The sequence below is a fragment of the Lutjanus erythropterus genome, chromosome 11 (genome assembly GCF_056507025.1).
Source record: "Lutjanus erythropterus isolate fLutEry1 chromosome 11, fLutEry1.hap2, whole genome shotgun sequence".
Lineage (NCBI taxonomy): Eukaryota > Metazoa > Chordata > Actinopteri > Lutjaniformes > Lutjanidae > Lutjanus > Lutjanus erythropterus.
The window spans coordinates 12,321,155-12,348,105 of NC_139327.1; the positions used below are offsets into that span (position 1 = coordinate 12,321,155).

The 26,951-nt window shown below is 40.2% G+C and overlaps 1 protein-coding gene across 1 annotated transcript in view; it reads left to right on the top strand.

Moving 5' to 3' along the window:
• The first annotated feature begins 12,290 nt into the window (after positions 1-12,290).
• Positions 12,291-26,951, top strand: part of slc8a4a (solute carrier family 8 member 4a) — a 39,043-nt gene continuing 24,382 nt past the window's right edge. The window contains exons 1-4 of the mRNA XM_084730825.1: positions 12,291-13,020; positions 13,370-13,445; positions 18,460-19,867; positions 21,873-22,390. Coding sequence (XP_084586951.1) covers positions 18,524-19,867; positions 21,873-22,390 — 1,862 coding nt within the window. The 5' untranslated portion in view covers positions 12,291-13,020; positions 13,370-13,445; positions 18,460-18,523. The remainder of the gene's footprint in view (positions 13,021-13,369; positions 13,446-18,459; positions 19,868-21,872; positions 22,391-26,951) is intronic.

Consider the following 26,951-nt stretch of genomic DNA (forward strand, 5'->3'; position numbering starts at 1 on the left):
TCTGGGTCAGTGTGTTAGACATCGAATGGTTAAGAGGAGGTTGCTGGTCTGTTCTAGTTTACTGTGTGTCGATGGTCGGGGATTCCCCGCAGTCTGATCAAACTGTGTTCAGATGTTATTTAGGATATAAATTACTTTAACACTTGTATTACAAACTGTATCCCTAAAGCAATGCGGGTCATTAAACTGGCAAAGCTACAACAGAGCAGCTAATGAGAAACATGCCACAGTGAGTGCTTGTCAGTTTCTTAGTTCAGTAATAGAGTTATATGAAGTGCAGTTAGCTGCCACAGGTGCTGAAGGCTGCCAGACAGCCCTGAGCTGAGAGGTTTTGGCTCCGTCGTCAAACTGTAGCTCAGAAATCATAAACATGAGTGTGTCTGGATCAAAACCATCAGCAGAAGTCCAAATAGGTTAGTCCTCTGGCCCTCAGAGTGAACTCTTAGATTCCTGAGTTTGCTCTCATTAAAATTATAACTTGATGTCCAGCCTCGTGAGATCATTAATACATTATTACAAATGTAAATGTATTCAGCAAGTGTTCTTTGGTTAGTTATGATCAAAATGGCCTTTGGCATTAACAGTGGCTTGATCCACCTGATAGACGGAGACCAAAGGACAATCCACAAGTGCTGGTCTCATGATGGTCTTTACTGTCAGTATAAAACACCCTTTGGCTTGTAGAAAGATGGACCTTTTTTATTCCACATTATTTATGGTGCTTTTAAAAAGTATTCACTGTTCAATATTCCCAGCTGGACTTTTTCATGTTTCATTCTGTTAAGGTCAAATGCAGATTGACTTTAAAATTGGTGAAGGTTATATATAAATATTGAGAGATACTTGTAAAGTAAATTTGAGAAAACTGCACTTTTTAACCTTGGATGCACTGGTTGATAAGATGACGCTTAATTATTCACATGTGATGCGTGTACCTCTGTAGTTCGGAGGGTTTTCTGAAGTGTTCAAAACAGATAGAAAGGTTCTATTTGCAATAATTGCTCAGTGTTGGTCCCATAAATAGGAGCCAAATGGTGTTCCTTCAGCACTACAAATTTAATTGCCCATCTGAAGAGCTGTCATCCTGATCATTATGATGACTTTTCGAAGAACAGAGAGAAACAGGCACCAGTGAAAAAAAACCTGTCAGCGGCGGTTTTCTTATTTTGCTCGGTTAATGTGAACATTTTGAACATCATTGTATTTCATGTCTGCATCTGCCAGTGGGCCATCGCAATAAGTGTTAGGATGATAATATGTTGATTCCACTGCAGAAGAGACTTGATGTTTTCTGCAGTTAGGTGGAAAAAATATGTGCATATATTGATATGATAAAACGATTTAGAAAATATCAGCATATCAGAAAAAATCTAATATTGAGCGTCCATTATTTTGACACATCAAAGATGAAAGATTGTTAATTTCCAAAGATGATGGTAATTTCATATGTTTCGTGTTTAGGGTCATTCTGTTGCAACTTTCTGTATCTACTGGGAATGAATGGGGCACTTTATAAAGATAAATAAAAAATGTAAAGATGATGGTAACTGTTTATGGAGGACAGTGGAAACAACCTCAGACACCAACCTGATGAAGGCAAGACAGACAGAGACCACTGTATATGGACAAGACACCCTCAGTACACAGTATCATTTACCACATGCACTGCTATGCATGTTATTTCCAAATGGAGAGTAATTAAACCTCTTGTTGAAACCAAAGAGGATTTTTTTTACACTTGTAACCCACCAGGCATGTAGACCGCCTGGTGTCTCATTGCTGGCTTTAGACCTCCCACTAGTGGTGATAATAAGTGACTGCAGTTCCTGATGTTCTTTAACATCCCTGTCTGTCACACTGCATAGCATCTCATTTCTTGCAATTAAAAGTGAACTTACAGAGACTTTGGACTAATGAAACACCAAATTGCCCCTTAAGCTGTCAAGTTGCACAAGTAGGCTTTGTTCTAATGAAGTTTCACGTAAATGTCATTTGGGGGAATGCTGTGTAGATTCTAGTCTTCCCTAGTTGTTATCTGTTCTATTGTAGGTCTGTTTTGTTTTATTTAATAAGTGTGAGTAAAGAATGATTGCACTGTAACGTTTAAAATAAGGAATGGACTGTGCAGTGACTAAAGCACTTTTTAAACTGTGTTATGGCTCTGTTGTGGGCAAGCCTGTGTGGAGAGTGATGGATGGTTCTATTTTTGCCGAGATGCACATCGGTCTGTCCTACTCTGTGTTGCAGAGAAAATTAGATGTGGCGCGCCCAGTTTTTCTGATGCACACCCACTCAGTCTTTTCTTCTGGCTACGCTAGTGCATGAAACCCCAAAATATGTTCAGATTTAAGGGCACAGAATTATGGAATGGATTTTTCTATATGACAAAAAGTAGTTCCTCAATAAAATTTCATGAAAAATGATTTTAAAACAAGCATTTAACTGCTGTCCCCGTGAATTGTTTTGTTCATGTTTTATTTGTGTTATTCATGTATGTATTTTATTATTGAGAGTCAACACAGTATAAATCAATAATATACACCTCACACACACACACACACACACACACACACACACACACACACACACAGAGCCCTGCATGAACCTATGCACGCACATTCACATACATTTATATACATCACATATTCACATTTAATCCTTTTAAATAATTACTTTTATTATTTTCTGTATGTATCTGTACTTTGTCTTCTCAACAGCTTTGTGAAAATTTGACATTATTTAGGTGGAGGCTCCAAGTTTTGTGCCTCTCCCTGTTGATGATTGTCTTTGCCACTTTTGTGTATGTTTTTTAAACTGTGCAAAATAAAACTAATCTAACAAACTGAACAATTTTTAGCCAAATGTTGGTATAATTTGCATTACAGATGAAAATATATATCACAATGTTGGCTGATGTTGAATTATTTATAGTTCAATCAAATAAGTTAAAGTAAAGTTACCCATCTGTCAAAATGAGTTCGTTTTCTATATTTCACTGGTAGGAGAGACTCTTAAAATGTTTATTTTTTATTTTACTCAGAGCAGCTAGTCAGTAACTGCAGCTGACAGATACAAGAAGATAAATGAAAATGTGTTGAAACATATGAGTAAAAGCATTAAATAAAATGTTATGGCCCCTCTTTATGATTTTGAAATGCAATGACCGCTACTAATGGCAGCTTTCCAGCCTTTAAGCCAATTATGCAGATCTCAGAATCATGATAATAGTCATGGCAGAGTGAGATTATTATCAAGAGTCTCACATTAGTCTGGTGTGTTCACTGCTGCATCGCTGAAAAACTGCAGATTTAACACCCTTTAACATAAAGTTCATGCAATCTTAAGCAGTACTACAGAATAAAATGTTATTTTTCAAATCAGTGTGGTTGGCCTCTGGCTTTAGGGACAAAGATCAGATGAGTGGTGTTGACTGTTCCAGCTGCTGCCACAGTGATGAAGACTGACTGCAACTCACTCATCTGGTTCAAATCTGTGTCTGGGATTCCAAGAACATTTTAATTGGTGTATCAGTCCAAATGAAGACTGACAGATTTGAAATTGTCCACAAGATGGCAACATATGAGAGGCAGAGGCAGCAACAGATGGTCACATTAGGTGTCTAACAGCAGTATTGATTTACAGATGACTCACTTTCATAGCAGATTTCTAAATTTCACTAATGGCTTTACTGTATTTTCTGTACATTTAGGTTTTAAATGATCTCATTTGATGGAGACAAAGCGTCCTCATCAATAAAAGAACCCAGAGGACTATTGTTAGGTACAGAATAAAAACTGAAAAGAAGTGTCCAGTCATTCAGTCTGCACAGGACTTGAAGATGATTGCAGCCTGGCCTGATGACTCATTAAACACGGTCAGTCACAGCACCTCAGAGGGAATTAAAGCACAGCACAGCTCGGTACACTGAACGACTGAGGGCAGTGTTAAGTGGGATATTGCATCAATTACTACATATCAAGACCATCCCAAGGGTACAGGGTGTTGTTAAAGTCATCAGATATGCTACTGATAGGCTAAGAAACTAGATGGGGTCAATTTAATGTCTCCTGACCTGCTGCCCTTACGGCCTCAATGAAATGCTCTTTCCTAACAGCTTTATTGATCACCTTATCAATGAAAAAACAAAGTAAACTAACAGCACCCAAAGGGCACAGTGTGGCATGGAGGTATTGAAACCTAATGCATAAATTTCAGATTACAGCACCCCGCTGAAAGGCTTACAATACCAAACAGCTTTATATTGTGGTTAAGAAGCTGTTGGGTACCGGGGTTAATCGTGCACGGATGCTGCCAGTCAGGAATCTCCTGGAGCTTCTTATCCTGACAAGTCTCTTTTATCACAGTGATACAGCAGGATCATGATGCATTTTGTAACTACTGGCTGTCTCTCAATCCACAAACCCCAATTCTGAAGAAGCTGGGACGCTGCATAAAACATAAATGAAAACAGAATGCGATGATTTGCAAATCCTTTTCAACCTATATTGACAAGATATTTAATGTTTAAACTGATGAACTTTATTGTTTGATGCCTGCAGCACCTTCCAAACCAGCTGGGACAGGGGCACGTTCACCACGGTGATACATCACCTTTTTGTTTAACAGCACTCAGTAAGCATGTTGGAGCTGAGGGCACTCATTGTTGAAGTTTTGACAGTGAGATTCTTTCTCACTCTTGCTTGATATCTGACTTCAGGTGTTTAACAGTCCAGGTTCTCTGTCGTCGTATTTTGTGCTTCATAATGCACCACACATTTTCAGTGGGAGACAGGTCTGGACTGCAGGCAGGCAGTCTAGTACCTGAACATTTTACTAAGAAGCAACGCTGTTCTAACAGGTGCAGAATGTGTCTCGGCATTGACCGGCTGTAATAAGCAGGGACGCCCCTGAAAAAGACGCTGTCTGGATGGCAGCATATGTTGCTCCAAAACCTGTATGAATCTTTCAGTATTAATTCATTGTAGTTGTAAATGCAGCAATGAAGTGTGTTGACCAGCAAAGGTTTTTCAAAGTGGTCCTGTGCACATTTATTAATAGAATCATTACAGTCATGTGGGTTTTTAATGCAGTGCCACCTGAGTGCACAAAGGTCACAGGCATTCAATGTTGGTTTCTCTGAAACTTTTAACAATATTATAGATTATAGATGGTGAAATATCTATCTATCTATCTATCTATCTATCTATCTATCTATCTATCTATCTATCTATCTATCTATCTATCTATAACAGCTTATCAAATATGCAGATGATGTCCTTTTGGTTTGTCGCTTCTGAGCACCAGTGGTATATTTGTTGTGGCGTTATGGCAACAAGAACAAGGAGACTACTACTTTTTATTGACTGTGATGCTTGTAGGCAGCAGAGACTACACACAAATCACCATTGGCTGTCACAGACTGATGTAAAGCAACATCTCAATAAGTGGTTAACTGACTATATCCCATTTTTAATTAATTTATTACAAGCTAAAAATACATTTACAAGTGTCTGCCAAAAGAAATCTCAGCAGGAAGGCAACCACGAAGACGTCCTCAACATCCATGGATACACAGTAGCCCAACGGTTACCATAGCAACCAAAATAAATCCAGTAAGGTTGCTTTTCAGCCTCTAACCAGAAATCAAATGTGTTGTTGCCCTTTAAATAGAGTTCAAATAATCCTGGAAAACATCCTAATGGTTCCATGAAGGTTAGCTCTTTGGCACAAGCTATCACTAGATATTGATTTGAAAACAAGTTAACAAAGATGTCTCAAGGACTGAGGATGTTTTATTTGAAACAGTTGTCTCCTATTTCTAATTGCATTCATTGGCCCATTTTAATAGATGTGTAATAACTTAAACATGAAGCATGAGCACATAGCAAACTGTACTGAGATTCCATGTACATTAACATGTCTGCAATGTGTTTTCATAAATATATTTCTCAAAAGATTTGAAAAGAATTTGAAATGTTTCTTTCTTTCCTAACAGTAATAATGTTACACTTCTATTCTACAGAAATATATTCCTTTATTATATTTAATTCGCTGATATTCTGAAAATCCATGCTTTAATTTCTCATAAATCATAATTTCATTATCTGCTTCTGCAAATGTCTTGCTGACAGAAGGGTTTAAAGCCAGGGAAAGACATTTAAAGAGAAAACCATTTGAATTCTTAAAAAATAAGGAATATTTACTCAACAAATAGGACTTGATTGAAGATGTCCATTAAAGGTCTCATCCAGACATATATTAAGACATACTGTACTGTATATAAATAGCCTGCTTAGAAGAATAATGTGTGGTTTTTTTCAGCAAAGAAGGAAACAATTTCTATTAAAATTTCTAAAAAAGCATCTATTCCCCCTATTTCATTAAAGATATATAAAAATATATGAATATGCTAATTTTGTCATGTCATTTCTAAAGTTTCACCGCTGTACACACGATTTCTCCTACTTCATTCTCAGTGTATGTGCACCATCGGTTTCAAGTTTCTGCATCACTTGTATAAATTGAAAACGCATTGTTCCAAACTGTGATGTCACAAATTCTTCCAACACCTCTTCAAATAAGATAATTTTTTGCCATGGCAAAACAAAACACACGAGAAAATTAATCCATCATCTGACCACGTTTGTGTCTCTGCTTACGGCTTCCAGCTCTGAAATATATCTGGATGACCTCCAGTTTTAGGCAGTTTTAATTGTCTGTAGTCTGACTCATAGCAACTAGCTAGCTCACTTTCACAACAAACCTCTCTAATCTCCATTACCCATAAACCCACCTTCCTTGAAGCTGAAGGCTCGGCCAGTAACACAGGTGTAGTGGGTGTGTAAGTCACGTCCATTACTTACACAAAAGCACTGATACCCCACATTGAAAATACTCCACTACAAGTAAAAGTTTTGCATTCTAAACTGAACTAAGGTAAAAGTATCTAAGTATTGGAGAAAAATTATTGAAAAGTGTTAAAAGTAAATGTAACATTAGGCCTACTCACTGTGCTGTAAAATGCTCCCTGTCAGTGCTTTACTATATCTGTAGTTTTTGGATTAATATTACTGTTGCATTCATGTGTTTGTTGCATTTTACTGCAGTAGATGTTTAAGATTGAGCTTATTTTAACTACTTTATATGCTGTTGGCTAGTTTAATCTACAGCAATGCATATAAGAGATCATCATATGTTTGCACTATTTGAGAATTTACAGTGTTCTTTTTGTATATTGATTGAATGTTCTATTGAGATTGTATGTTGTGGAATAGCTTAAAAACATCAAGATATTATTTTTAAGCCATATCGGCCCGCCGTACTGTTTAGTATCAGACTCTGTACATACACCATTCTGCACAGTAAAGTTCAAACATCCAACTGTAGGAACAAGAAGAAAATGTTTTTGAGTGGAGGGGAACTTTAAAAATTAATAAAAAAGGTAACTTAGGAAAATTGACAAATACATAAGAAAGCACTCACCAGGAGAAATAATGAATACTGTAAGGAGGGGATGTAGGGAGACATTTTGCGTGGGATTTTTGCATGTGTATTGCTTCCCTAAGTTTTGCAGAAGCTGTATGTCTCAGTAGGAGACAACAAACTCAATTATTTTTTAACAATATTGTTTCATATACTTTGATGCAATGAGCAACCCAACAAAATGCATCAAAGTGCTGGAGTCCATGGCCAGAGGGCACAATCTGAGGAAATCACAGAGGGCCGTGTCGCTGCTATACAGAACATAACTCACAAAAGGTTCAGCTTCGTGCTGCAACATGAATTTCTCTGATATTACATCAGAAAACTGGTGTCCACATGCTACAACGGACACAGAACATGAAAAATCACCCATGTATGACCTAGAAACCTTGTTTTCACTAATAACGCCACAGAGAGTTAATTATGAGTGACACGCTAATTGGCCACATGATAACACCAGAGCTAGTTTAATTTGCTGATGGAGATCAGAAGATGGAGTTTAAGCCTCAGAAAGGGTAGTAACTGGACCTCGAACAGGTTCTTTATTGCACAATCTTTTACAGACTCACAGTTTTCACACAGGTCAGCACTTAGCACCGATGATCTCCATATTGTTCTGTCTTTGTTGACATTGTCATAGAGATGTTATATATAATGTAGTCCAGTATAACACCACCTTTAAAGGGTAACTTATGTTATTGTAGGTGTCTGACAACATCATGGAAGGGATCACTACAGTTTTTGTTTAACCAGAAACGGCAGATTCATCGCTCTGTCCGAAGCCACCAGACTCCATTTACAGAAACAGTAATTTTATCATCGTCATTTTCATTCAAACTTGACGGGAACAAAATAAAACTCAGCAAAAGTGTCTTGGCTCATTAACATCCTGAGCCTGTCAGTGGCAAAAACAAGCACTTTTAGTGGACATATTTTGACGGTGCACTATTACCCATAAGGATTACATTGTAGCCTGTTTCTGGCAAAGACTGCAGCTTGTTTCACTGGCTGCAGTCTCGCTAAACACTGGACCAGTTTCAAAAAAGGTTGTCCCTGTTAGTCCCTTAGACACACAAACATAGAGAAATAGGGTTCAGGTTGAAAAATAGCAAAGTTACCCTTGAGTTCAACCAAAAAAATGGTCATTGAATTTACTCATTTCTGACAATGTCACTTGGATTACATTAGTTTGTACAGGTATACAATCTTTGTAAAGATAGTTATATATGAGGCAGGGCTGTTGTTTTGGATTACATTAGATTACCCAGGTGTATCAAAAAAAAGTGACCACTCATTGTATAATACATGTGTTTTTGAACAATAATCATGACTGTGGTCATTTCCAACCAGTATTCTGTGTGCTATTATTCAGCATTTCGGGAGGTCTGAGGTGCTGTTGGTGGCGCTGACTGACAGTGACTGAAATATGAAAGACGGATGGTGACATTATTCGAGCTGACTGGCCTGTGACAGACATGTCTGCTAATTTGAAGACATTGGAGGGTGTGATGGCAAATGTGGGGAAGGACCCATCATTATCATGGGTTATACTGAGCAGCACCTCTGCTCACATACATCAACATCTGCTTCCTTACAATATGAATAAGATAGCAGTGGTGCTGTTCAGTATTACACAAAAGAAAGGATAAGTAGCTCTAATGCAAGGTCAATATTTTCACTTAAAAGAACACATTAAGGCATTCATATTCATACACATATTTAACCTGATTAATTGTGTTTGAGTGAGCCTCTCTATGTTTATTCAAATGTGTAGGATTTCTGTTAACCTATTAACAGAGTCAGGAGGGTCAGTCACTCCACATTAATAAGGCTGACTTACGTTTAGATGTTTTCTTGTCCTTTAATGTAACAGTGTGTGTCAGTGTTGCAGAAGATATCTGCATAAAATCAAGAAGAAAGGCTACTTCTGAGTGACTGTGTTTTGCAGTTATACGTTGCACCGCATGATTTGGAATGAACGCAGCTGTAAATGACTTGTTCAAGTGAAGCATCTCCACAGGTAACTGTACAAACTCTTCCTCTCATTAAACTGAGTTTCCATTAATGTGCTGCTGCTGCTGCCGCTGCTGCTCCTGATGTGTGGGGTGTGTCCCCTCCCCCGGTGCTCTCTCTCCTCCAGATCTCAGTCTAATCTCTTTTATTTCTCTCCAAGGTTTGCTATAATCATCCCTTCAGGTGGATAATCTACAGCTTCTATTCCTTATGACAGGCAATCATCCACCAATAAAAACTAAATGAATTTTATCCAAATGAAAGCTATATTTTTAGCTTTGCTTGCAGTGTGGCTCGAGGGATGGTGATGATGTTCTGTCAGTCAGTGGATACCGCAACGCTGAATCCTCCTCGCCTACACATGTACCTGACTGAATTAAATGATTGTAAACAAAGCATGTGAGCGTGCTAATTCTAATATGCTAAATTTCAAATTGTTTACACTGAATAATTGTAAACATGCATGGTGAAATACTTCCTGTAGGAATGTTAGCATTTAGCATTCTAACATTAGGATTCAGCTAAAACCATAGTTAACCATAAGTTGCCTACATACAGCATAGATTAATGAAGGTTATATATTTTTCTTGATTAATTAAAGGTCCATTTTGAGAAAATTGTTGTAGTTTTGTTACTTTATAATCAATCTTTTATATCTACAGGTGGCGCAGGTTGTTGGAGGCTGCCATGTTGCACCACAATGTTCCTACAGTAACCCAGAATGGACAAATGAAATACTGGGTCCAGAGAGTTTTCTGCAAGGTTCACAGCCGCCATGTACATGCTTAGAAGGGGCAAATGAGGCGAGTGGTTTTCAATTATTTGCAACCTACAACTTCACCACTTGATGCCAATAAAACCTACACACTGATCTTTTAAAAGGTTAATCCAATAACTTAGTGTTGCACTTCCATAAATTTGGGGGATTCACTGGGGACTTTAAAAAAGAGTATTCAACATCTTTTCAGCAGAAGCCAGGAAATCCTGACTTTTAGTCAGGATCCCTAGTGTGGCTCCCTCTGAGCCTGTTAAATGCACTCATTCTTTCAAAATTCTGCCTCCAGATTACAATGTCAAATATGTGAAGTCTCAAGTCAAACTCAAGATAACCCACTGGCATATATGGAAATGGACAACATGACAGCTCCTCCAAAGTGAAGCCAGAACACCTTAGCCACCCCCTGGTGGCTGGCTGCAGTATAGAGACATAAACCCCACCCTCTCCATGTTAGCAGATGGGACATGGGCAAAACTAAAAAATCGAAGCGCACGTCAAATAATTTTTTCCCAAAGATGGTTTCTGTCATTTAAGGCAGTGCTTATCATGCTGATGTAGGTTCAAGTGTCCATTTTTCTGATCTGTTTGGTTATAATTTGTTATTTGATACTATAAAAAGGGGTTTTATGTCATGATTAAGAGCTAAGCTGAGTCGGACAGCTGTATGGGCGTGAGCTCAAAACTGTGGCTCAAACCCAGATCATGACTGTGCAGATTCTGGCTCCAGATAATGTCACCAGCACTCATATCTGGGATATTTTTCAAGACCATAGATTTGTGCACCTCCTTTAATGTATTTGTATGAAAGAATACTACCCTCTGAGTTCGTAATTGTCTACTGTCCTCGGTCTTGTTGTCTACCTTGTTCATTTTATTGTTTCCCTCCCTCTGGTTCCAGCAGATGACCAACCACCATTAATAAAGAGCCTGGATCTGCTCGAAGTTTCTGTCTGATAAAATGAAGTTTTTTCTCGCCACAGTCGCCTCAGTGCTTGGTGTGAACTATCAGGTTCATGAAGAACAGTCAAGACCTGCTTTAATTGGAAAAGTGTCCTGAGATAACTCTTGTGTAATTTGGTGCTATACAAATAAAACTGAACTGAATTGAATTTATTAATGATATTACTTAATGTCACTTGAATATTTTTATACTGTGCTTTTTTACAATAAAGAAAGTACCTGGGATATTTTTGGCTTCATTTTTGTACAACTGGAGGAAGAGGAGACGCATCATCCATCATCATCATCCATCCATACAGTTCTAAGAGGTAACCTTACTGACATCGCTATGACATCATCAGGGTTATTTAGTCAGTCTTTAGAAAGCCCCTCCAGAACTAGAAAATATCGTACAATTTTATATTTTCATGGGCTTAGTGGTATTTAGGACAAGCAGACTGACCTTTATGTTTAAAATCAGTGGCTTTTACTTTGACTCCACCCTAAGAGAAAACTTTACATCCTGTTTTACCTCACTAGAACTGAGGATTAAAATGGAAAAGTTGCCTCTATTTTTCACCTGTCTAGGAATTTTGTTTGCTGGTGAATAATGGCGCTGCTATAGACTTTTTTTTTTTTTCTTTTAGCTCAGTTTAGATTTGTTTCCCCAACACTAGATCTCGTTCCTAACTTCTCCCCGTTTTAAATATTAGCAATTTACCATGAATTCACACTGAAAACATATTTTTTCAGTATGTTTTTTCTGTCTACAAGCATCCAGACTACAACAAAAATCAACCCAGCAGCCTACAGACAGACCTACAGGCAGCAGCTGGGAATCTGAGTCTTAAACGAACATCAGCTCTTTGGCTTTCAGCTTGCAGCAGGTTATCAGAGCTGCTGGCTGATAACGATAATGAGATAATTATGAGGATTTAGGAGTGAAATGGTCATTCATCCTGGACTCCTGATGCGCAGTCAGGAGGACCAGCCGTGCGTGGAGCGCTGTTTGTGTGAACGTCTCCTCCCCTGTTTCTGCAGTGTTACTGCTTTTTTCCTTCTCGCTCATCGCTTTCTTGTGCCAATGCTGCCCACCGCCAGAGTAAGACAAGACCTCCATCTGCATAACACCACACTCCTCTTTCTTGTCTGCCACCATCCCTCTGCTTGATATCCATCTTGTCCTGATCCGTGTACTGTGTGGTGTTTGCGTCCTCTCACCATTCATTCACGCCTACTCTCATGTGCAGTCCTGTTTGGTTCTTTGCAGCTCAGACAGAAAAGCAGGGGAATTTTTCCACTCAGTTTGTTCTCTCGGATAAAAGAAACACTCTTTTATAAATTGACAGTTTTGAAGAATTTCTGAGTGATACAAACGGGACGAATGAGGACAGACTCGTAATTTAATTTATTATTTTACGCATCAACAATCGCACGTAGCCTGGAGAGGATAAAGCTGAAAACGCATTGTGGGTTTTTTTTTTTTTTTTTTTTGAAAAATCACTTAGCCTTGCGGAAGGTGTCGCCGCGGTGGAACAGGGGGAATCTAACGAGAGCAACTAATCCCACAGTGTTAAGTTTGCAGAGGTAGGGTACCTGTCAGAGAGAGGAAAAAATCGAAGAAGAAGAAGAAGAAGAAGAAGCACCACCGTGGAAAGGCTACGCGTCATTTCCAAGACACCAGCGCAACAAGCCAACACCATTACACCAGCCTGCTGTGTGAATGGCACCGGGGGTGTCTTCTTCTGTTGAACTGGTGCAGGGTGTCCACGCTGTGACCAGGGACCAGCTGAGATTCTCGGCTTTCTGTGAGTATCTGTTGGACTGCTGTGCGCACCAAATGGACCGGTCTATTTGTCCCTCATGCTCAGCCTCCTGATGGCTTAATCGGCTTTCTTTTCTCTGCAGCTGTAATGTCCAGTAATCTAGCTGTCTCAGAAGCCATTTGTAACTTAATATGTTGAACTGTCTGCAACAGTGATGCTTTATTTGTGTTTTTACCCCACTTGCTGCTGCTGGCCCAAATTTCTTGCTTTTAATAAGCTTCTTAAAACTCTCTAATGTGGATCCTCTCCGGCTAGTTTTCATGCTGATTATGAAACTCTCTTCACAGTTCTGTAATTTAAGATTTGACCTGTCTTTCATTTTTTTCTACAGAGCAATATGAAAGATAAGTTTATCTCCTGAGGCCACAAGTTCCACACTGAGCTGACTCACTGACATCTGCACCCAGGTGAGTAATGCACTTTTTTAGGGTAATAAAAATAGGAAACACAGACCAAAAACCGACAGCATATTCCTGCATGAGCATCTTGGTTTTCTCTTTATCAGGCTGGGATCTGAAGCTCTCTCACCTGCATGCAAACTAGTAGTAGGGGAGACTGGGGATGGTAATAACACTTTTTGTGTGAGAATCAGTAACTCAGTGGTCGCTCATGCCAAATCTCTCAACCTTCAGTAGATGGTTCCCATATTTGCCTCCTATGAGTAGAAACTACTTGGACATCTACAGCACAATTACAGATTATTTGAGTTAATGTCAAATAAGAGGTGGGGATAGTAATGAGAGGTAATTAGCACCAAAGAACTTTTTTGTTTTAACAGTTTAGAATAAAGTGAACACTTCAGAGCAAGGGCCGGCAACCTTTACTATCAAAAGATAAAAACAAACAAACAAACAAACAAATACGAATACCTTTACTGCCATTGTACATGTACAATGAGATTTAATGTGGCAAAGCTGCAAATGAATGAACATAAATATGAAATAAAAACATAGAAAATATAAATATGAAAATAATATAATAGTAAATATCAAATCCAAATATAAAGTAACATTTACAAATAGGCATAAACAAAGGATGTGTGTGTATTGTGTGTGCATGGCTCATACATATTAAATATTAAATACATACATATATATGATACACCAAAGCATTCTTTTTATTTAGTCGATAGGCTGTGTATAATATGTGTATGTAAGAAACACTTAGGCCTACAACAATGATGAATGAAAATTAATATGTTTAAAAGAAACTAAGCATTATTTGTTTTCATATATATTTTTTTTGCCAAAGCCAAAGGAAGCCACTGAAAAAAAGAGCCACATACAGCTCGGGTGCTACAGGTTACTGACCTTTGCTTGAGAATGACAAAACAACAACAACAACAACATTTATTTCTTCTTTATCTTTAAATGTATGTGTGCGTGTGGACTGTATTCCTGAATGTGCATGTGTCACATAAGGTTTCAGTACCTGTTACAGTTGGGACAAATGGCTGCCGCTGAGGTACAGGCTTACTGGGCTCAAAACTGACAACATACACATTTGATGTACGCTTCATTTTGTCTTGAGTTTGCAAAGTGTTCCATGCGCACAATGTAGACATTCTCATAATTTTAATGAAATGCTAAAACTGTCTCCACCTGAAGCAGCCATTACACAGCTAACTGTTTTAGCTTGTGGGCCTGAATGTAGCATGAATGCAAAGCATTAAATTAAACTAGAGAAGCTGCTTCTTTAGTATGTATGTAAGTCAAACCACTGTAAACACAATACAATGAACACTTGATGTGAAGTGATAAAAGTTTTACTTTCTCACCTGAAAATTGTTTTTAGGTAGTAAAATACACAATGTTGCTCACAGAGGCATGTCACTTTTCCCTTGTGGTCAAAAAGTAAATGGGAGTGTTGTGGCATATTGATGGCATCACCCGCTCTTCTGTGATCGGTTGAACTGACAGTGTTACAACTTACCTGGTGTTGCAACAGTCCCCGGTCTCCCCTACATGTTTTATTATTATATTTGCTCAGATTTCTGTCTCTTGAGTGTATTTCTTTTTTCAAAACAAGGTCTCAAGAAAGTCATGTTTTCTGTCAACAGTCACTTTTTGTTTACACATCGTTTCTGCTTCACTTTCCCTCTGTTTGTTATTTTTATGACTTTTCATTCCCAGGATAGTAAAAATGACATTTATGAGGAGCTTCATTACAAATTGAGACTGCCATCATTTGAAAAAAACAAGAAAAAAAAAAAAACACACCACCTTCTCTCACAAACCGAGAGCTGGCATCAAAGTGTGACTCATTATGTACAAGTGTTTACTTACCAACCTGAGACCTTTATCTGCTTACCAAACGGGAATGTGTTTGAGGATGAAATCATCATAATTCTATTTGGGTCATCAGTATTCATTTATTTATTTATTTAGATTTGTATCATTTTGGACATATTAAAGGTTAATGAGATACTGTGTGAAATGGAAGAGTGGCATCTTGTTGGGCTCGTCAGTGGTTGATAAAGGATGAATACTGAACGGAGGTTGGTAATCAAGAAATTCATGCTAAATATCAGCAGTGCAGAAAATTCCAATTCCCAGTCCCAGCAGGGGATTTGTATCCTTCTTATCTATGAAACGTCTTTCGTAAGAGTCAAGATTTGCAAGTTATCAAAGTAAGGTGAAAATTTTTGGCTGTTGGGTGTTGACTAAAAAATCCTGTATTCCTCGGGAAAAAAAGACATAAGATTAGAGTACCTCTAAGAGTAAGTTTCGGTACCTGGTTGGCTTGTTGCTTACTGCTTATTTAGTGGGAAATATGCAGTATGTAACAGTGCATGGCACTACTAGAGCAGAAGAGACCTTTCGTCTCTGTAGTACTGTCAAAAACATGTTTTATTCCTGTATTCCCACCAGTTGGAGAGGCAGCTTTTACCATAGAAACGTCACCCACTCAAAATTTGTGCAGGGTTGTGTGCCAGATGAAGACAATATTATATTATATTATATTATATTATATTATATTATATTATATTATATTATATATTATATTATACTTACTACAGAGTTATTTTATAATATATTATATTGTTACAATACTATGGAATATTTAATTCTAACTATATTACACAAAGTACACATTACACATTATGGACTTTTGATTCATCACAAAGCTTTTAAAGGGATGTATTTATTTATCTCCATTGTTTTGGTGTGAGTTGCTGAGTTTTGGAGATACAGGCCTTACAGATGTCTGCCTTCTCTGATATAATGGAACTGGATGATGCTCAAATACATAAAAAAAACCCTCAACAAAAATGTCTCTTTCCAGAAATCATGACCCAGTTACTCAAGATAATTCACAGACCTTCTTGTGAGCGGTTTCACGTAGGAAGTATTTTCTTTCTACTGAACTGCACCCACCAACTTTATCAGTGTGCGGAAGGAAGTGTGCATCTACTAATGGATGAGATGTTACAGCTTAATGGGAGCAAATTATTAATGTATGTGTGAAGCAACAATAAGTTTGTGTTCTAAGCTGGTTACAGCCCAGAAAAATCTGTTAATAACCACCCAGACAAGTTTGAATGATTAAAAGAATAGAGGGTGGGGTCCTTCATGAGTTGCTAATGTGAAACGCTAATGCTCTCTAGTTTATATAGCATTAGGATACATATTTCAGGTCTGCCCAAAAAATCCAGAACACAGAAACAGTTTAACAGTCTAACTCCACAGTTTAATACAACAGAGTTCACAGTCTTTTCACATGTTTTCAGCTATTATTGTCTAACATGGATAATTTGTTTGAAAAAAAAATCTTTACACAGACCTGAATGTTTACATCGTGTGCTGTCATGAGCATCAGCCTTTCATCCATGAGTAGATGCACACCTTCTTCTGGTGGACAGTAGAACAAAACTAGTTAATACATGGAACTGCTCACAACAAGGTCTGTGGATTATCTTGAGTAACTGTGTCATGATTTCTTGAGGGAGACATTGCTTTTGTGTTTTGTGAAATGTATTGTATTTATGTATTTTTACTTCAAGCTCCACAGACTCCACAGAGTTCCATTATATTTGAGAGAAGGGAGCCATCTCTACAGCTGCTATCTCCAAAACTCAGCAACTTACACCAAAACAGTCTAGATTTGCATTTTGTATGCATTTTGCATTTGGGGGTGAATTGTCTCTTTAAAGCTTCAGACTGCCTGTATCAGGACTTTGTGAGATGTTTTTGTTGAAGTTGATTCTTGAAACATCCTTTGAAAACCAGGCTGAAGGCCACATGTTTTGTGCTTGAGTCAGGAGTCGCTGTCCATGGTGCTGATCTCGCTGATGTTTTGCCCAGTCTGATCAACAGACTGTTGTTAAGTTGTTGCATAAAGCTCTCCTCAGTGCACTAACACAGCCTATCAGTCATTTATTTATAGCCAAAGAGGTAACCAAAACATGACAAGTTAATTTCTCCATGTGAGCTGCTCTGCCTCACCCTCAAATGTAGCCTTGATGGCAAACGTGCACTCCTGTTAATGCGGGTCAGAGGGAAGATTGCAGCCTTTCTCTGCTGTATGTCAATGAGAGCATGTGCTGTACATAAAGCATTGTCAAATCTCTTCTGCTGCAGGTAGGCAACCTATTTTTGAGATAGTCTTAAAATTTTAATTAGGAAGCGCCAGATTACATTCCTTGGCGTTTTTTTTTTTTTTTTTCTTTCTCTCTCTCTTCCTCTCTGTTCACACACAGTGATGCAGATGTTAATGCTCTGGACAGCATTGAAGGTGTACTCTGAATTGTTCACTCAAGCTGTTGATGGTCATGCTGCTGCCAAGAAAAGCACTGTGAAATTATTTTAAGTTCTCCCCTGACATAGTTTAAATGGCTTACGTAAAAAGAAAAAAGTGTTTTAGTACTTATTTTGCAGCATTAAACAATGTATGAAAGACTGGAGTTAAGAGGAATGCTGCTCTTCTACAAGCGATCAGGGTTGTTTTTCCTTTGAATTATCTTATAGTATCTGTATCAGCAGGTCTTGGCTGCCTGAGAACAACTGCTCTTCTGTTGTTGTACTCATTGTCAGAGTAGATTATTTTTGGAATCCTATCTAACCTGACTGTACATGTTGGACTGACTCACTTTTTCCCTCAATACTACAGGTGCAGAGGGTCACATTTCGCCTGCTGCTTCGCACAAAATGACCACATTATACGTGTGGGAGTCTGACAGGGTAGTTCAATAAAAATGACTCAACGATTAGTAGGTGCCAATATTTCTGGCTCTCCAAACTCGGACCGAGCAAACCATTGGATCCCACGTCATTTGCATACAAAAGAGTGTGACTGTGCGTAGTTTTGTGATGTTAAACCTTTGCTTGTAAAGGTTATTTCAGGAATAGAACTTGAACATCTGATGTAGTGGATGTGACGATCTCGTCCTCCACACAGACTTATTTTTCTTCTGTCTTTCAGAGATTTGTACAGACTTTCACATGTGACTCCGGCATCAGAGGACTCCGAGCATCATTGCGCCGCCATGTTCCTGCATAAGTGCATTCTGAATTTGACTCCATCTTTCACACCATGTATGTTCATCACCATCCTGCTGGTCCTGCTCCCAGGAGTCACTCATTTCTCCCAGGGCAGCATCAGCCATGAAGATACTGGCAGCACACCAGGCAACTGCTCCAGTGAAGATAACTGCTCCGATGGCGTGGTGCTGCCCATGTGGAACCCCCAAAACCCTGCGGTGGGCGATAAGGTGGCACGCGCCATTGTTTACTTCGCAGCCCTCATATACATGTTCCTGGGCATGTCCATCATTGCAGACCGCTTCATGTCTTCAATCGAGGTCATCACCTCTCAGGAAAAGGAGATCACAATCAAGAAACCCAATGGCGAGACAACAACAACAACTGTGCGCATCTGGAACGAGACGGTGTCCAACCTGACCCTGATGGCACTGGGCTCGTCCGCACCAGAGATCCTGCTGTCCGTCATCGAAGTGGTCGGCCATAATTTTGAAGCTGGAGCTTTGGGTCCCAGCACCATTGTGGGCAGCGCTGCCTTCAACATGTTCATCATCATCGCTATCTGCGTCTATGTGGTGCCAGAGAACGAAACACGCAAAATAAAGCATCTGCGGGTGTTTTTTGTCACTGCTGCCTGGAGCATGTTCGCCTACGTCTGGCTCTATCTCATCCTGTCCGTGTTCTCCCCCGGAGAGGTGGAAGTTTGGGAGGCCATTCTCACCTTCTGCTTCTTCCCTCTCTGCGTGCTGCAAGCCTGGATTGCAGACCGCCGCCTGCTCTTCTACAAGTACGTCCACAAGCGTTATCGTGCTGACAAGACCCGTGGCATCATCATTGAGTCAGAAGGAGACGCCATGTTCACGAAAATGGACCTGGAGATGGATGGCCAGGGTGTGAACTCCCACACTCACCCCAAAGAGGCTCTGGATGGGATGCTGGAGGGGGTGGAGGAAGGTGGAGGGATGAGCGCGGAGCAAGATCAGGAGGAAGAGGCTCGACGGGAGATGGCACGCACTCTGAAAGAATTAAAACAAAGGCACCCGGAGAAGGACATGGAGCAGCTGATTGAGATGGCCAACTACCAGGTGCTGGTCCAACAGCAGAAGAGCCGAGCCTTCTATCGCATTCAGGCCACACGCATGATGATCGGAGCGGGGAACATCTTGAAGAAGCACGCCGCCGACCAGGCCAGGAAGGTGGTGAGCTGTCATGAGGCCAGTGGGCAGGAGGAGGATCCCAACACCATCTACCTGCAGTTTGAACCCTCTCACTACCAGTGTTTTGAGAACTGTGGCTCTCTAAAGCTGTCAGTGAGTCGGCATGGAGGAGAGAGTGGCTGCACTGTGAAGGTAAGCAGAAGTAATGATGTAAATATTGTAAATACCGAAGGTCAACTGACCCTTCACTAAGCCCCACCCTCCTTAGTTACTGTTGCTATGCCTGTGAAGCTTTTCATTCTCACACTGCACATAAGTAGTTTACAGTGATAATGATGGCAGATCGCACATTGAAACTGGCAGTAATAAAGTGTTGCAGGGATGACGTATTTTTGTACACCAACCCGGAAGTTAGTATCGCTCTGGTTCCCTACATAAAAAGCCAATAATACTTTTCCGTTACATTTTGGATCAGTGCAGTTATTATAGTGATGTTGTTGTGGCTTTGTTAAAATGTGCTGAAAATGTTCAAAAAGTGCTGATAAACACACTTAAATAATTTTTTACCAAGTTTTATGTTAAAATGGTCAATGATTTGATGCTGGGCATTGTTTACCCTGAGTTTTTCAAAGCATGGTAATCAAAGACAGTTACCACAATGATTAAAATTTGAAATGGTAATACTAAATGTATTTTACTGGGGTTTACCATGAAACCAAGTATCATTACATCCCTGTACATAATATGACGTTAAAGCTGACTATGGCTAAAGCTACGTCTCAGCAAATATTGGTTGGACAGTGAAATATGACACATGTATGTATATGATAAACAACAGAAATGCACTCAGTAATGAGGCAAAAGGATTAGTTTAAGTGCGCAGACATTAGGACGGTTACCCAGCCAAACCATCCAGACCACAATCACCTTGGGACAGGAGCAGGAACAAGAGTCAAGCTAACTCGGCTTAGACCTACGAGAGTGAGCCACAGAGAGATGCAGGAGTGGCCCACTTTGATTCAGCATCAGCCCACATCCTTCTTCTCAAACCTCCCACATAACAAATCTCAATTTAACCTCTGGGAATAAGCCATGAGCTTGGCTAACGCAGTGTCATCTAACAAAAAGTTTGCTAGAGGTAACATTAATGGACATAGTAAGACAGTTAGCTGGACATGCTAAAAGTTACAGGTCACATTAGAGCAGATATAGACAAAGTTTAATCCATTCTTCACACATGTGCTCTTGTGTTTTGCGTTTTTGGAAAAAAAAAAAGCCCATCCATCCATCCATCTATCCATTTTCTTCCACTCATCCGGGGCTGGGTCGTGGGGGCAGCAGTCTAAGTAGGGATGCCCAGACTTCCCTCTCCCTGGACACTTCCTCCAGGTCTTCCGGGGGTTCCAGAGCCCAGACTGTGCGTGGAGATGAACCCGACTATCTCTAGCCGGTACTGCTCAACCTCCTGCACTAGCTCAGGCTCCTTCCCCGCCAGCGAAGTGACATTCCATGTCCCCACAGTCAGATTCCATGTCCTGGGGTTTGGTCGTCAACTGTCATTGAAACCACACTGCATTTGCCCCCTTCTGAACCCTCCTGCGGGTGATGGGCCTATGGAGAGGCGGGCCCACGTCGCTCGTACGGGCTGGGCCCAAGTGGGTCCCGTGGGCAAAGACCCGGCCACCAGGCGCTCGCCTGCGAGCCCCAACCCCAGGCCTGGCTCCAGGGTGGGGCCCTGGTAACGCCAATCTGGGCAACGTAGACGACCCTGATGTTTCACCACTCATTGGGGGCATTGGAACCGCTCTTAGTCTGACCCGTCACTTTGGACCTGTTTGCCTTGGGAGACCCTACCAGGGGCAATAAGCCCCCGACAGCATAGCTCCTAAGATCATTCAGGTTCTCAAACCCCTCCACCATGATATGGTGGCGGTTCAAAGCCACGAGAGATACTGAGTATCACTCTTCTCAGCGCCTCATGCACACCACTTCAACATGTAGAGAAATGCAAACCCTTACAGGCCTGCAGTGCCTTGCCTTGGTTGCTACTCTATAATTGGACAGTCGCTGTTGGGAGGAGAGGGTTAGCAAAGGGTCAATTTAAACAGCTTGAGGCGTCAAAAATATTAATAATTCAGACTTTTATTTTAGACACTAAATATTTAATAAGGTTTCTTTCTGTGCTTGTGGCCCACAGGTGGACTATCGCACAGAGGATGCGACTGCCAACGCTGGCTCCGACTATGAGTTCGCTGAAGGCACCCTGGTCTTCAAGCCTGGTGAGACAACAAAAGAGTTCACGGTTGGTGTCATTGATGATGATATTTTTGAAGAGGATGAGCACTTCTATGTGCGCTTAAGTAATCCACGCATCGTGCACCGAGCTGAGGTCTCCGTCCTGGAGCCGAGCTCCATCACCTCCAGCAACAGCACGGTGGGTATCTCCTCCCACATTCCCCCAAAGGCCGCCCTGGGCAGTGCTCACACTGCCACGGTTACCATCTACGATGACGACCACGCTGGCATTTTCACATTTGAGAGTAACTCCACGAGGGTCAGCGAGAGCATCGGCAACATGCAGGTGAAGGTTCACCGGACGTCCGGGGCGAGGGGGAAGGTGGCAGTACCCTACCACACCGTCGAGGGCACTGCCAAGGCCGGGGAGGACTACGAGGAGGTGTCCGGCAAGCTGGAGTTCCAGAATGATGAGACAATGTGAGTGATCACTCGATAATACTTTATTTGAAGGGGTGTGCATGAGACTGTCATTACAGTGTCATAACAATGTCATGAGATCTGTCATGAACACACAGAAGTCTTTATGAGTGTTTTTGATTGCTGTCATTAAGTGTCATTTGGTCATTTATGTCATTTTTATTGCAAAAGTTGAAATTGTTTGAGATGTCTTTGTTATAACAGTTGATGGACAGATAGCGGTTGGCTGGTTTACCTATTGGTAAAATAGGCCTCAGCCTTTCAAGACTGGCAGAGGCCAGTTTGACACGCAATAAGCTACAGTAGTGATCTGTTTTTGTTTTTTTTGCTGGGTTTGGCTCTTGGCACACTGGGGCTGAGTCACCTAACCAGGCTGTTAGCTCCACAGCTAACTAAGCCAACAGCTAACACCAGCTACATATAACATCATGCATGATTAGCCCACTTAAGCAACATGTGGCTATCTGTCCATCAGCTGACTACGTAAGCTAAATCACCTTGGGACTGTAGTCTCTTGTCAAACAGGCCTTATAACTTTTAATTGCATCTTTATGGTAAGTTCATATGGTACCACTTTACTTGAAGTCTAGGAAATCATGCATGGCACAGGTACAAAAGCATCTGACAGTGCAATAAAACTTAATGACACCTTTTTGGCAAGTCCAAAATGTACCGCTTTACTTGAGGTCAAGGAAAATATTCATAACAGACTTATAATAGTCTCATGACAGCCAGTGTCAAAATCAACCTTTTGTGACAGTTTAATGTCATGTTAAAACAAAATGCTAAACTGTTTGATTAAGTTTGATACCATCAAGTTATCATAACAAAAACACAGATTATGTTGTCTTGGTTGATGTCAAATCATCATAACAAAGACATTTTTGTCTTGGTTAATGTCAAGTTGTCATAACAAAGAAGGCAGATGTCAGCTTTGCATTAAAAATGACATAATTGATTGAGAGACACTCAATGGCAGCTGTCGTAAACATCCATAAAGACTCCTTCATGTCCATGACAGGTGTTATGACATGGTTATGACAGTGTAATGACAGTCTTATGCACACCCCTTCAAATAAAGTGTTATCGATAATTCCTCTTCCTCTTTGATGTGATGCCTTGTTGTTGCTTCTCATTACTTGATCAAACTTCACAGCCCACACGTTGATAAGTTAAACAGTCCTGCTAGATTACTGTAAGTTATCTATTCTGGTAAGAGATAAAAGGACCGTTTTCATGAGTCATAGATACGTTCGCTGTGAGAAGTTCAGATCTTTCAGAGGGATAACGTGGGAGGATAAGAGGATATAATTGTGAGCCAGATAATGAAACATTGTGGCTGATGTAAAAGACGAAGAAGAAGGAGAAGAAGAGGCATCGAAGGAGCTTTCTGTGAATGAATTAACATGCAGCCCTTTAGGATTTCCGTGGAGGTTATATGGGAGTTCATTGTAATGCAGAGCAATGAACACTCCACCAGAAAACAAAGGGAGTGAATGATAGCGACAGAGAGGAAAGAAAATCAGACAGGTGCCTCACATGGCATCGTGGAGGGGATGAGGGCTGAGCCGCTACTGAAACAGGTGCATGCGATGAAGCCTGTGTGATAATTTCAACAAAAGGATTCATGCATGCACCAGATAAAAAGAGCAGAGAGGACGGGTACAGAGACAGTGGTGAAAGTGTGATGTTTTTCCAGCTTTTCTCTTGAACGTTGTGTGTGGAAGGTTTGGAGTGATGAGTGCACTTGTAGTGTTTGCTTTATGATGTGATGAGCAAAAGGACCTGGCAATTACCCACACCAGTGATTTTTTCTTTTTTTAGCTTAAAAAAAGAAAATGCCATCAACCGTATCAAGCTCATCTCAAAATGATTTACAGCACACCAAAGGACAAAACAAAAGGAATAAACTGTGTCAGATGAATCCGTCTGTGAGGATGAGGAGGATTTCAGAGCTCGTGTGTAGGTGTATTGTGTAGGTCGGCTGAGTGGGAGGAAAGGCAGGTGAATACATGGTGTCAAAGAGAATGCAGATCTCCATATTTGTCTTTTTTTGCCTCGCAGTGCAGGTATGATTTGAATATATTTGTCTGTGGTTTTTTCAGTTTGCTTGTGCACATTTATGTGCATGTTTTCTTGCTTTTTGTGTGTATTTTTAAGGATGTTCTTGTGTATGTCTGTGCACTGAACCTACTAAGAAGGATAGTTTGAATTATCACCACCTAAAAAAGGTCCAACTAAAAAAATCGATATCAGTTCAAACAGAAGCTATATTTAGAATATTTTCACCACTTTACTTTGCCATCAGATTGGCTTTTGCAATGCAAAACCGCCACTTTTTAAGCCAAATATCACTCTCTCCAAACCAACCAAACTCCATAGGTGAAATCTGTAATTTTACTTTGCAGAACAGAGGAATTGCTGGTCTACCGCTGCCTCAATCTGTTAGTTTGTTGGTGTTATTGTGTAACTTATGTTTTGTAAAAGGAAAGTTCAGATTCAGCAAAGTTACACAATAATGCAAAGAAACTAACTGATCGAGGCAGCAATAGTCCAGCATCTCCTGTGTTTTGTGAGGTAAAGTTGCAGATTTTGTCTCTGGAGTTTGGTTGGTTTGGAGAGAGTGATAGTTGACTTATATAACAGCAGTTAAAAAAGGGCAATCTGATGGCAAAGTGAACCAGAGAAAATATTCTAAATATAGCTTACACTTGAAGCTCCTACAAGGAACCTGTGTTGATTTTGGGGGCCTTGGCGACAAAAGTGGCAGCATAATCTCAAACTACAACATCAAAAATAAAATTATGTTAATAAAAATCTCCTCCTGCTTCCTTTTAACTGACTAGCAAACTACTCACTGTAACTTTGCCTGGGAAAATGTAAACTTGGGCTTGTTTCATCTGATTTCAAGGAGAATCCAACCAGGTGGCAGCCTTTAAGAATAACTATATAGGCTAGAAATGGCCAGTCTTCTCACAGATGGTTTTGTTTCCTTTTGTGGGTCATATAGAGGCATCAATATTAAATTGAGACTGTTTCACAACCACTTAAAAACCTCTTGTCGTAACTTTAAACTGATATTGATTTTTGGGGGCTAAAAGTGGTTGTTTATTGTTAAGCTTGTGTGCTGGTATCCCTCTCTGTGTATCCTAACTGGTGGTGTGCTGACTGCCATCTACTGTAAATAATACACTGAATATCAATAAGAACTTCATACTACGCAACATCAAATAATCCGTACTATCCCTTTAAACCCACATCAAACAAAATGTGGCTCCAAAGGGGAGCTAAAAAGAGCTTCTTGAGAATCCAAAGCAATTAAAGTGAGTGAAGATGGGTTAAAGCAGTCCCAAAAGTTCTCAACATAGTGCAGACAGCTACAGAAGCTGCAGTTAATGAGACAGTAGTGTGTAACAATGTGAGATGAGAGGCTGCTGGCAGCCTATATCTGCATTCAGATGGAGCCGAGCATTAGATAAAATCCTCACCTACTGAGCCGAGACCCTGTGCATTTGACTGTAGCAAGCTGACAGTGACACAAGCATCTGCACACTTGATATTATCTGGAGTCATGCTTCCCTCGACAGCCGCCGTGCAGCAGGAGAGGAAGGACTGTGGAGTGCAGGACCAGAAAACCGATGAAAAGAAAACTCCAAACGCGACGGGAAATGCCAAAGCTGTGCTCAGCTGCTCCTGCGCTACTTTGAATAGCAAACAAGGACTTAAAGGGGAAGGCAGAAACGCTCTGATCATAGGTAAAAAGGTTTGACTCACATCTTGAGTCAGAATTGCCAGGTCCAGCTGGGTCAAGTCACAGCAGCTTACTTTCCGCCAGCTGGATTTTTAAATCTAAGATACCTGTTGTCAGGAGGTCAGAGAAAGACATTTTATCATTGGAAAAAGGGCAGATTTCCTTTTTATTTTCCTCATAAAGCTATTTATTAAAGCTTGTACAAAGCCATCGAGGCAAAGTTCCCCAGCTGAACAGATTTCTAAGGGTCTAAGTCTCCTGCTTTATGCTCCTCAGATGCTCCAGTGAGACTGAATTTTTTATGACGTTGTTTAATTTGGAGCGCTCAGTCAGTCCTGTTAAAAGATGGAGGTGCAACCCCATCACTGTGTGTCTCTTAGTTGTCATCTTGAAGAATTTCAGCTTTTGCAGGCACATCTGTATGGGTGCATAGGTGTCTGAGCAGTGAAGCAAATGGAGCAGCTGAAACATGTGCTTTTGCATTCCCACTTTTCTATCATACATCTTGGCTGTTTATTTGAAGATTTGAGTTACACCAGGGCAACCTCTTTACCACCACAGAAAAGAAAATCACAAAATAAACAGAAGTTGCACAATGAATATGATAGACAGTGGTTTAACAGTGTTATGACATGGTGTTTAATTTGGTGTGTATCTGATCCACCAACCAGCAAGTATTTTAGTGAGAAATCTTACGACTAAAATAATGTAGCTGGCCAAAAGGGCTTGTCGTGAGTTGAGGTGACAAAGTGTAAAATGTAATGTTTGGATGGAAGTACAGTTCATCTTTATAGATTATATTGATGCCTT